The sequence below is a fragment of the Cicer arietinum genome, chromosome 6, assembly GCF_000331145.2.
Source record: "Cicer arietinum cultivar CDC Frontier isolate Library 1 chromosome 6, Cicar.CDCFrontier_v2.0, whole genome shotgun sequence".
NCBI classification, from domain to species: Eukaryota; Viridiplantae; Streptophyta; class Magnoliopsida; order Fabales; family Fabaceae; genus Cicer; species Cicer arietinum.
The window spans coordinates 24242473-24255053 of record NC_021165.2 but is presented as its reverse complement, the minus strand read 5'-3'; the positions used below and the strand labels follow the sequence as shown (position 1 = coordinate 24255053).

Below are 12581 nucleotides of genomic sequence, written 5' to 3'. Positions count from 1 at the left end.
GGAAAGAGTCATACTAATTCAGAATTTGGTTGATATATAAATAAAATCTAATATAAAACTGTTCTATCAAAAATTTAAATTTAAATTTTCTTTAATAATTTATTTTTAATTGAAATTCATTAATAACTTGAGTTTAATCACTTAATTAATTTAGTAGAGCAACTGTTTTATTTTATTTTAGAGATTACCTGATAATACGATGTTTATAAATGCCAAACTAATTAGAGAGCAAGGGAAGCTCACCTTTGGGCTCACTTAGAGAGACCTGGGCCTTAAGAGGCCCATAATCAATCCAATGAGTATATTTTAAAAGTCCTCTATTAAGATATATTAATTGACTAAAAAATACATCTAAATTTGGACAATACAAATAACATTGAAATTTTATACCATGATAAAACATTGATCTAGAAGATGTTTTTGAAAACTTGGCTTAATTGGTATTTTTTATAATAAAAATAATAGAATAATGCAATGTAGAATAATTATTAGTTTAGAGAGATATTTTTCAATTTACAAAATTCAAAATTAATTAAGAGTATGTGAATTCTATTTTTGTTTCTTTGCAAAACTCACACCAACAAAATAAATAAATACAAGTACAATATTGTATATTCAAATTTGTACCATGGCATAACAAATATTTTCTTCGCTTTTAAATATAAATAAAAATATAATAAAATAATTGATATATATAATATAAATTTAAATTATATATATTAATTTTTTTTACTATACTTTTATTTATATTTGATATCAGAGTAACATGATCTAGTACTACTTTAGAATGAAATATAAATAAAAATGATACCTAAAAAAATTGATATACATTGTCTTAATTTTTAACTGTATACATAGTTTTTTAAATATCATTTTTTTTAATTTCCCTATCCAAAATAATTAACTTATTTGTAAAAAATAAAATTATTTTAAAATAAATGACTCTTTTAATTTTTAATAAAATTTTCTTTTTAATTATATCTTATATGTAATATATTCTACTATACATGTATAAAATTGATAATTTATACATTTTTCTTAATTAATATACCTACAATTATAATTATTTTGCAAAGGAGGTAGAATAATTAATTATTTTGCGAAGGAGATAGTATAACCTTAAATATTTTTTCCTTTTTATACGAGACAATATTGAGTGTATATATGTCTAGATTCAGAAATTAAATACCTATATTGGAGTATTCATTCCTTCATTCTCCTTCATTGTACGTATTGTTAAAGAAAAATATCAAAAGTCAATAGAAATGAAGATTGCAAGTAAATGAAATGAAAACTCTGACATTATTGTGATAAAGCCACACTCTGCGGTCCACGTCATCATCTTCAACCTCTTTCCCGCAACAACTCTCTCTCTCTCGGCGAGATCTTCCTCTCTGGATTTCTTGTTGAAGATGCGACGCTCTGCAAACAAGAAAACGGGTCAATCCAATTCCATTCCTTCCGTCAATTCCTCCGCAGCGGATCTCTTCCGCTCCGGTACTCTTTCATTTCTTCCCTCTCTCTCCATTTTTCATATTTCAAATTCAGATTATTTTAAGCTCAGATTAAGGTTTTTTTTTTTTTTTCTTTTCAATTATCATGCTCGTGTTAAATTTGATTTTTCTCTTTTGGGGGTTCAGCCCTACTTATTGATTGATATATATTATTTTTTCAAAGCTTTCGGTAAAAACATTATAATTTTAAAGTTTATTTAATTTCTTTGAGATTGGGATTGACAACTGACACTAATAATTTGGGAAAATAAATTAATTGAATGTAATTAAGATGTCGTGTCCTGTCTGGCACCCATACATTTCAGACACTGAGACACGCCTACCAGCAAAGGTATAGGTGCTACTGAGGTAATTAGTAATCCTTAATGCAAGAAATCAAATCAATAATTTATAGTTTAATTAATCAATAATTTTATTTAATCAAGAAAAAAAAGTGACTGATTGATGATCAAAAGTTGCATCTAAAGGAATAGTTATCAATATTGAAAATGGAAAATGTAAGTATCTGAACTAGCACCAGCTGCATATGTCTGGCAATTTTACGCAATATCGAGGATCATGGCCACAAATTAAAACCATACTGATATGTATTTTGAAGCACTTGTGTTGTTTATTATTATTACCTGTTTATTCCTGCCTCTTTTTTTGACTGTCTATTGTGGTATCTTGTTTATGCTATTTGATGTTCTAATTGTATGGAGACGTGATTTTTCAGCTTCTAGTAAAGCAAGCTCAAAGGAATTGGAACGGATCGATAGTCTATTTTATGCATATGCCAATGGATCTTCTGGGTCGATTGAGTAAGTATGCTTCATTAGAGTGTTCCTTTATGTAATTCTAATTACATAGATCAAATAATATTCTGCCATTGACTTTTTCTCAATTTATTTTCAAATCTTGGACATTGATATATGGGGATTAATAGCATTCAATTAGTGATTACTTACTGCTGTAAATGAACTGGTATACCTCGGCCTGTCTCTACGGCAATGCCCGACTCTCATCTTCTTTGCTGCTTAATCTTCATCTTTTTCTTGTCCATGCCATGGATGGTGGTTTCTTCAATTAGATGAGGACATTTAAGAACTATTTTGATATTTATTTTGTTTTGCAACGTCATATTGAGGGAATTGCATGCTGATTAACGTGAGTTCATTCAACACCTCTTAGGAAATGTTTGATTGAAATTGGAATTTTTTAAATAGGTTTTGAATATTTGGTTGATATCTAAGATTGAAATTGTGTTAGCTGGCATGTGTATGCGTGAGCAGAAACTTGGCGTTGGTCCAATGTTGGTCTTTGAAGAGGGAGAGACTTAAGGTTGTGGAAGACGATAGTGTCATCATCATGTAATAATATGACAATGTTTTGTGTGATAATATTAGCTCATGCTATTTGGTTAGACTTGATGAGACATTAATCATGCTTGTAAATAAATAGAAAACAAAAGAAAATAAAATATCATATCAAGGAGAATTACTGTGTTTATAATGCTACAAAGTAGTTATACTTGTTGTATAAGCGAAAATTTGTTTTGTTATACAAACATGCTAAGTAGATATGTTTACATTTTTAAAGTAGGTTCACTATATTTTTAAATTTTGTTACAGCCCAGAAGGAATTGAAGCACTTTGTGCTGATATGGAGGTGGACCATACTGATTTGAGGATTCTGATGCTTGCGTGGTAAGCAACAGTTGTTCACTTATTGTCCTTTAATACTATATTCGTATAGTATACCTTTATCTTAAGTCTATGTTAGGAGTTAATGAAGGCTAAATGTAACAGGAAAATGAAAGCTGAGGAGCAAGGATATTTTACCTTGGTATGTATATTATCATGTCCATTGTTCTGAACATTTCTCTCGGAATTATTTCAATTTTCAAAGTTTGGAACTTAAGTACAGTTCCATAGATCCAATACTTTCTGTTCTCCAACCAAAGTGCATACACATATAATACTTATCTCTCACCATATGGTGAAGGTCATAGAATACTTTAAAGGCACAAATACTTGAAAATACTTAAGTCTTGTTTATGTTTGGTACACAATCATGTAGTTTTGGTACCATATTTCCTTCCCCGTCCTTATACTGAAATACACTTTTATCACCTATATATTTTATAGGATGAATGGAGAAGAGGCTTAAAAGCACTAAGGGCTGATACAGTAAGTAAATTGAAGAAGGCACTTCCGGACCTAGAAAAGGAGGTATGATTATTTATGCGATACTTTTGCAGATGGAAATTATTGTTATGAATGGGGAAATATTATAATACTTGCTAACATCATTTTTTTTAATTTGACATCTAATGTGAAGGTCAGGAGGCCATCAAATTTTGCAGATTTCTATTCTTATGCTTTCCAATATTGTCTAACGGGTAAACATTGATGTGATTTTGTGTAAATTGATTTTAACTTATAACTTTTCCTTTTCTCATTCATATGTTGTATATCTAATTTTTTTCAATTTTACCAGAGGAGAAACAGAAAAGCATTGATATAGAGAGCATTTGTGAATTACTTACTCTTGTTTTGAGTTCAACATTTCCAGCCCAAGTCAGCTTATTTGTGGAATATTTGAAGGTAAATAATGTGTATCACACTATTGTTTTAGTTCATACCAATGATTCTGACATGTTTATTTATTTATTATTTATGGTAGAATCAAAATGATTACAAGGTCGTAAACATGGATCAGTGGATGGGATTTTTCCGGTTTTGCAACGAGGTAGGCCTCTTTTTCTGCTACTTATAGATTGCTTTTATGATAATAAATTCTCAAAAGGGTGATATTGCTTAATTCTTTGTCACCCATAGTATTCATATCTGTTGCTACCCTATTGATGCACTCGTCTTTCATGGTACCATTTGCTTTTCACAGAAGCAATTACATGAATACACATTTGTTGTATTCTTAACTTCTTTCTTTGGATTTATAATTTTTTACAGATAAGTTTTCCGTCGCTTGATAACTATGATCCCGAACTTGCGTGGCCCTTAATTCTGGATAATTTCGTTGAATGGTTGCGAGAAAAACAAAAATAATCTGATATCTTTCAGCCATCTGATTCTCTGTAGCGTGCAATCACAGGTATGTGGGTTCATTAAATATATTAATAATTTATTGATGGATTTAATTCATATGTATTGACAACGTAAAGATTTTCTATAGTCATTCAATCACAATCCTTAAATTACTACAAATATTTGACTTCAATCCTATCTACTTTTAAAGGCATATAAAAGCGATTTTGCATTTGGTTTACTGTGTAAAATGTTTTTTAGTGACAAATGTTATCAAAATTAATCCCTTTATTTATTACTTTTGCAGTTTTTCAAATATGTATATTCTAAATTAACTTATACCAGTTTGTTGGCAGCACTCCTTTGAGCAAGAGAAGCTGTCGGATTACCAAATCAGATGGGTGCCTTGTGGCAAGTTATATTGTTCTTCTGTTGGCCTAGTTTCTTAATGGGCATTCGAAAATATAAACTATTGTTACTTCTATTAAAAAAATTGTTTAATGTTATAGATGCAGCAGTTGAGGTTAGATACAAGCTTGTACTATGTAATCATTACCAATACCAACATCATATATTCAATTCATAGCATTCACCTAAAGAGTTTTTATGCAGTTATGCTTCTAGTAGTTTGAGAAGTAAATGGGAGGAAAATTGAACTAAATTGAGACCAGTCTTAGAGCATTCCATTTGCAACTTTAAATGTAATTTTGTAATGAAAAAGTGAGCTTACATCATATTTGGGTTCTCTTGAAAATTTATTCTACAAATTTAATTTGTTTCAAATCTACAGTTAGCTAAAAGTAACATAATAGTACTTTTGAATTGGTCATCTCACATTTAGAAGTACAAAAAAACTTTTGACCCATTTTGCCACTATCTGCAAAATAATAAAGATGAAAATGAGCTTTAGTTTATTTTTTTGCAACTGCTTTAGTTTTAATTGATTGATTGATTTATATATCATGATGGGGCTATAAGGGGAAGAGATTGTTCAATTTTTTTGTCTCTTTAATCAGATGAAAGTTCATAGGATTATTTCCATAAACATTACTTATTTTCTTGATCTAAGCTATGAAATTGCTAGTTTACAAAACTGAAAAGACTGTGCCTATGAAGCTTCTGAAATTGAACTCAAAGTTAGATAGACATTTTAAAGAAGCTTTGTATAATGTGCACAAGTAAAATAATCTTATATCATATACAAATTTATTTTTCTTCATTTGATCAATAAGTTTCATTATATTTCACTTGATCTAATGGTTAGATTTTTGATTTAATAGTAAAAACAAACTTATACATGATCCAAGATTTACCTTATTCGTGCACCATCAAATTGGATTTTTAAACAAGGTTTTAAGTTTGAGTTTTACCAATGGAACATAAAACATCATAGGAGTTCGAAGAGAGACTTTACTAAAAATAGTTAATTATTTGACAGATATTAGTTATCTACAAAACCCATGAATACTTTACAAATATAAAATGATTAAAAAAGAAAAAAAAAATCCTAGGTAACATAGATTTTTACTTGCTTTATTTGTACAATTTTTGCCAGTCAAAAGTTGTTGTTCTAACATCAAGCTTTGTTGACCCCAATAGAGCTCAAGGAAGAAAAAGTGCAAACTCCAAATAGTAAAAGTCACTACCCTTAAAAGAAAGGACACAGACAGAAAATGACAGGACCAATTTTCTTTAGTCCATGTCTTTCCCTCACATTATCACTCTCAATGCTTGTGAAATAGCAATGTGATATTTTATGTATCTATGCATGTGTGCAACAGAATTGAACATAAGAAGAAACTGGGTGATTGTCAATAAATGATAACCATTTATGACTTAGACAGAATAACAAAACATAATGTCTGTTTGTAAAGAGACTCATTTACCATCATAGCATGTGTTTAGGCCATCTTCATTTTGAACACGATTTAAGCATTATTTATTGCTGACCGATTGTAGTAGAGTGAGAAAAGTCACACTTTAAAACATAAGTCACACTTTAAAACATAGTACACGTAAAGTTAAACCACCGTTTAAGTCTTTGAAAGTGTAGGGCATTGTCACTTTGATCCCTTACCCAGTCAAAATTCAAATTATTTATTGAATCATTAAAATACTAGTCAGATTAGTTCTTGACGTTATAACGGTAATGAACTGTTTTGACTCGATGACTTTTATAATAGTAAGTTATATCTTTCAAATACTATTTTGATGATTCGATAACTAATTTGAGTTTTTGATTGAGTCGGGGATTAAAGGACTACACTTTCAAGGACTAAATAGTGGTTTATCCCACACATAAATCTTGATGTCAATAATATAATTGTATACTCTCCAATCTCCAAAATCTTATGTTGAAATTCATCTGAATCATATTAATTGTATGTTTGGTTTCAGAGTGGATTTGCAAAATTACGATGACACTATGCTTGTATAGAAGTTTCAAAATGTAGCTTTTTCGAAAATACAATGGCTCAACATAATTCTGTAAATCTTACTATCAATAAAAAACATGTACCAAACTATGTAGAATATCTATACAAATTTTAGTCAATAATAAATAATGTGTTGAAAAATATTTTATTAGTAACATTTAGCTTATTTACTTTGGTTACCAAAATGTAATTGTTCGATACCAATTTAATGGACTACTAGACTGACATACCAATGGAGGAAGGGGTGGGTGTTAAGGCAAAATCTCAATTTAATATTTTGATAAAAAAAACAAACAAAAATTAAGTAAGACTTCTAGTTATGATTCTAAGTGTTGTATTAATTTAACATGTGTTTTTGATTGTGATAAACAAAGATATGTACTAAAGCGTTACAAGCAAAATCATATTAAAGAGAAAAGAAACAAACATGACGAACGAAGAATGTTCTTGACAACAATCTGAAAAACTAAGAACGTTCTCCACAGTTTCATCACAACAAGAATGCACGTGTATCATCTTTTAATCTAAAGGAAGCCCCTGCGATTCACAAGTGCATTTCCAGCATTCTGCAAGGAATATACAAAGCTCACGACATGAATAAAATCACTCCAAAAAGACGAAGGATAAAATGCATAATTCATTATAAATCAAACAAGTTTATCCTCCAAATTCAAGAATGATCATTCTCCAATTTATTTAGCATGAATCAAGAACCTTCTTGAATTGGATATCTAAAGCATATCTCTGAGATCTTTGTGCACATAATAAAAAGACCGTGAATCACTGTCGAGAATGGCCAACAGAGAAGCTACAGATCAGTCTTCTTCAAAACAGCAGAAAACGAAGAATGTTCAGTCAAGAACATTCTTGGTTTAAATATGATTTTAGTCAAACTGACACATGAAAAATCCATCACTCACTTACATTCATTAACTAGAAAGTCTCTCATTCACACAAAAGAAGCAGTTTTGTTCTCATTCAAATTCTTAGAGTTATTTTACTGAATCTTTTGTAAAGAATCTAACCTCAAACAAGTGTTGAAATTACTCAGATTCTTCCAAACACTTTAAATCATTATCTTGTAAACTCAAGACTATAGTTCTGAATATAGCTTGAGTAGTTTGTAAAAAATTCTTTCTATGGTTAAAAGGTGAAGTGTAAAAATCCTCTCTAAAGACTCAAAGGTAACCTGTAGAAATCATTTCTGGGTGGAAAGAAATTTTTGTGTAACAGATCAAGGTTGATCTAGACTGGTGGTGTAAAAACCAAGAACGTTCTTCGTTTGAATATTTAGTGAAAAAGCTCACAACTGTAAGGAATGAACGTAGCCCGGTTTGAGTGAACAAGGATATATCTCCGTGTGATTTCTATTCCCTTATCTCTATTTATTTCTTGTCTTTTGATTATTACATTAAATAGATAAGTTAAACTGTCCATTTTTACTAATCAAGAACGTTCTCCGTTTTCTGCTTTCATAACGAAGAACGTTCTCTGTTTTCTGCTTTCATAACGAAGAATGTTCTTCGTTTTCTGTTTTCATAACCAAGATTGATCTTGAGTTAAATTCTTTAAGTTTTAACAAGAACTTTTAAAAAGGTGAATTTACAATTCAAACCCCCTCTTTCTTGTAAATTGACATTGCTACTTCAAGGACATTGTGTCTACCCCCAAAACATGGTAGAGATATAGCATTATTGCCAATAGGAAATACAATTGTTCGAATAGGCTCATAGAGGTCTATCTTGACCGATCTCATGGGACAAGACAATGAAACGCGTGCATCCCCATTATGTTCTACTCCAATCATTACCAAGTACATGAATATTCAACACACACAAATTAAGGTTGGCATGAGACAATTGCAAGATATTCCATCCTAATTACAAGACTACTATATAAGTTAAAAGGCAAGAAAGATACATAAAGACTTTTACATATTATCCAAATACTAGGTTAGGCGGCGGTATGGTTTTCTCAATCTCAGATATTTTGGCGACCTAGACCTATGGTTTTTACTCATTGAATGAGGCAAGGTTGTAAGAATTGTGAACTAACTACTTATCAATTTTGAGTTGACTCGGTTGTAAATTCGAATTTTACTAAACATGGAAATGAAACCGAGTTTACTCGGCTGGACTCACAATGATCTTGGGTAAACTCACTACGAATCTTTAATAGAGTTTTGAATCTTCATTTTTTATTAGAGCTTTCACATTATATTTTTCTTCTTCTTTGTTCATTTCCTTTTTTTCTTTATAAATTGAGTTGTAATTTTGAATTTAGTACATTTATTGTATTATATAAGTATATTCGTTATGTATATATTGTTTTTAATATGGGATGTCAAGAATTAGAATAAAATTATATTTATTGAAACTTGAAATATATTGGTAATACATCAAATATATTTATACTAGATTACTATACAACCAAATCCTATTAGTACTCACATATAACTAAATCCCTATTAGTACTCTTATATAACTGAATCCCTATACTTGAGGGATATTAAACAGAAACATATTTTGACACTCCCCCTCAAGCTGGTGAATAGGTGTTCTCCATTCCCAGCTTGAATACAATTCTTTCAAAGTTGTTACTGTTTATCCCTTTAGTTAGAAGATCTGCAAGATTGTCATGGGAGGAATTATATGCAGTGCAAATTAGGCCAAAAAGAAATCTCAAGTTGCTGCAATGAAGGCACCAAAAAGGGCCACAATGAAGGTGGCTAAGAAATAGAAACCGCAATGAAGGCGATAAAAGGACCACAATGAAGGTGGCTAAGATTTCACGAAAATAGAAACCGCAATGAAGGCGGCAAAAAGACCACAATTAAGGTGGCTAAGATTTTAGGAAAATAGAAACCACAGTAAAGGCGGTAGTTTTATGCGGAAGCAAGGGCCACAATGAAAGTGCCATTTGGAAACTCAGTGGATCATAGTTTGGCACTCGTCTCATAGCTGTTGACTAGGTACTGAGGATGATGTCGAGCATGTTGACAAAAAATCTGATCATGGAGATGATAGTGATACCGATGGTGTCGTAGTGGAAGATGTTCCTTCTAAAGATGATTTTGACAAGGAAGCAGATATTGCAAGAAAGGTTCAGGATGCAAATAGTAAAACATCTAAGGAGTCTGACAAGGTTTCAGGTGTTTCTAAGTCTAAAACTTCCAGCAGAACATGCTGAATTCTTTTAGTGCTCAAGGTGAAAGTAGTAATAGTCAATTTTCACAATCTGAAGACGATAACCAAGCTGAATCTGAAATGGCGAATGAACAAGGTAGTAGCGATTCTGGCCCATCTGTTCCCCCACCTAATGTCCCGGTGATTCTACTCCTTCCACTCAAACACTCCCTCCTCCTATTGACAAAACGTCCAGGCGGTAATGGTACAACACTCCCCCTCAAGCTAAAGCTTAACTTTAGCTTGCTACAAGAAAACAATGTTTTGCTCCACAAAATAATAAAAAAGATGGAAAGGCAACTCAGGGATGCATTTGAAGTCGGAGAAAATTGCTATAAATATAGCCTAGCCAGATAGCCTGATTGATCATCAGTCTGAGAGAAATTCATGGCAAGCAATTGAACAAAGCAAGCTTCGTTCTTCTAAAAGACTGCATTTGGAAGCTTCAAAACAATAAAATTGGAGACTCAAAATATTTAAACTTGAATATGTTTCAAGGAGAGAGCGACATGCTTCAGGGAGATAAATGCACGAACAGTACATCACATCATGAAAGGACTTGCAGAGGGGAACCGGAGACAGGTGCATGCATTCTCACGCAATAATGTAAGAACAAAAAAACAGGAATAGCAGGTGAAGCTCCAACACCACAACTGCTAAACCTAATTTTAGACTCAATCGCACCATGAACACTCATAATAATATACACATTCTACAGAAAGTTTCCTTTCCAATCACAATTGACTCTGCATTCTCTAAAAGAGGTTTGAACACAGAACCCCCAAACTCTGCACAAACACCAAGGTCTGTTTGCTGACTGTATCGTAGGTCACTTTTTGGAATCAAAATGTGACCCATAGACAACATTCCAAGCCCTCCAATTTCCTTGGGGGTGTAGAAAATAACAGGTGGAAACCTGCTAGGCATCTTTGAGTTGAGTCCAATATTGATACGAGTTTGAATTTTATTTTCACATTTGACAAGCAAATCCAACAGCTCTTGAGTATGTACAGTTGCCTCTCGGAAATAAGTCATAAGTCCTATTAAAGCTTGGAATAGATATCAATGGCACTAAAAGCTTATCTTCGTTGGGTAGGAGGTCAAGTTCTTCTTCTTTGTCAGAAACATCATCAGATGATTTCTTTCGAATAGATGCATTGAAATTCACCACATCTGATGCATCTGCAATTTTATCAAAATCTGGGAAAAATTATGTTTCTAGCAGTGCTAGCTCTCCTAAATATGAGTTGACATTAGCCCTCCAATTCCAAATCAATATATCAAGTTTACAATTTGGCCTACAGCCAAAAGGGTATGCCACCAACTACAAGCCCTCCTATCCAAATGATGGATCGATCGGGAAGATATGAATCTTCTAGGATTCCATCTTCGATCTTCGAAAGAAATAATAATCCATTGGAATGGAGTATTGCTTCTAATGACTCATTATTTAGCATTCATATAGGTCACCATAGTTTTTCCAGAGAACATACCTTTAAGTTTGGTAAATTATGCATGTCGGAAGAATTGATCAAACCTGAAGAACTAAGTATGCATCTGCAATTTTATCAAAATCTGGGAAAAATTATGTTTCTAACAATGCTAGCTCTCCTAAAACTGAGGTTGACATTAGCCCTCCAGTTCCAACATCAATATATCAAGTTTACAATTTGGCCTACAGCCAAAAGGGTATGCCACCAACTACAAGCCCTCCTATCCAAATGATGGATCGATCAGAAAGATATGAATCTGCCAGGATTCCATCTTCGATCTTCGAAAGAAATAATAATCCATTGGAATGGAGTATTGCTTCTAATGACTCATTATTTAGCATTCATATAGGTCACCATAGTTTTTCCAGAGAACATACCTTTAAGTTTGGTAAATTATGCATGTCGGAAGAATTGATCAAACCTGAAGAACTAAGTATGTTTAATCGAACCCCATCAATTGAAATTGAAGAGATAGAAACTGCCAGAAAAAGTGTTGACATAAATAATTTAAAAACAATAGAAACATCAGAAGAATCTTTCAAATTTGACCAAAAGCTCAGTGAAAACCACAACGACATAGAGACATTTCATCAAGATGCAAATTCCAAGTCTTCAAAGTCAAGTGTGTCAAGTCTCTCCAATGAGAGTGGAGCCACCGGGCACTCTTTTGTCCCATTAAACAAGGATTCACGACGATTCAGCTTATGTTGTAATTATAGATGGGTGTTATGCCACCATAAATGGCCGACTTGCTGTTATACATGGCCAAGCTGCAAGTGTTCTCATTGCGGGTGGTTGTTCTGCAGTTGTTGCACCTGTAGCCATACAAAAAGCAGTGACCGTGCCTCCCCTATTTTGACAGAAACAGAGAGGAATAGTTTTGAGAAGACAAATACTCCTAGACACGACTCATATAAAGAAGAGTTAG

At 32.1% G+C, this 12581-nt stretch overlaps 1 protein-coding gene across 3 annotated transcripts; it reads left to right on the top strand.

Annotated features, from left to right (window-relative positions):
- The first annotated feature begins 1213 nt into the window (after window positions 1-1213).
- LOC101507494 (uncharacterized) lies at window positions 1214-5138 on the top strand. 3 transcript variants are annotated; one of them, XM_004515460.3, is made up of 10 exons: window positions 1214-1497; window positions 2230-2314; window positions 3125-3199; window positions 3302-3338; window positions 3641-3724; window positions 3834-3894; window positions 3993-4099; window positions 4179-4244; window positions 4466-4607; window positions 4897-5138. In XM_004515460.3, the coding sequence occupies exons 1-9, from the start codon at window positions 1413-1415 to the stop codon at window positions 4559-4561; spliced, it is 696 nt and encodes a 231-aa protein (XP_004515517.1). In that variant the 5' UTR covers window positions 1214-1412; the 3' UTR covers window positions 4562-4607; window positions 4897-5138. The 3 variants fall into 3 exon arrangements, with proteins under 3 accessions (XP_004515517.1, XP_004515518.1, XP_073225511.1); XM_004515461.3 differs by having other exon boundaries at window positions 1224-1497; window positions 4886-5138; XM_073369410.1 differs by having other exon boundaries at window positions 1224-1497; window positions 4848-5067.
- Window positions 5139-12581: the final 7443 nt, after the last annotated feature.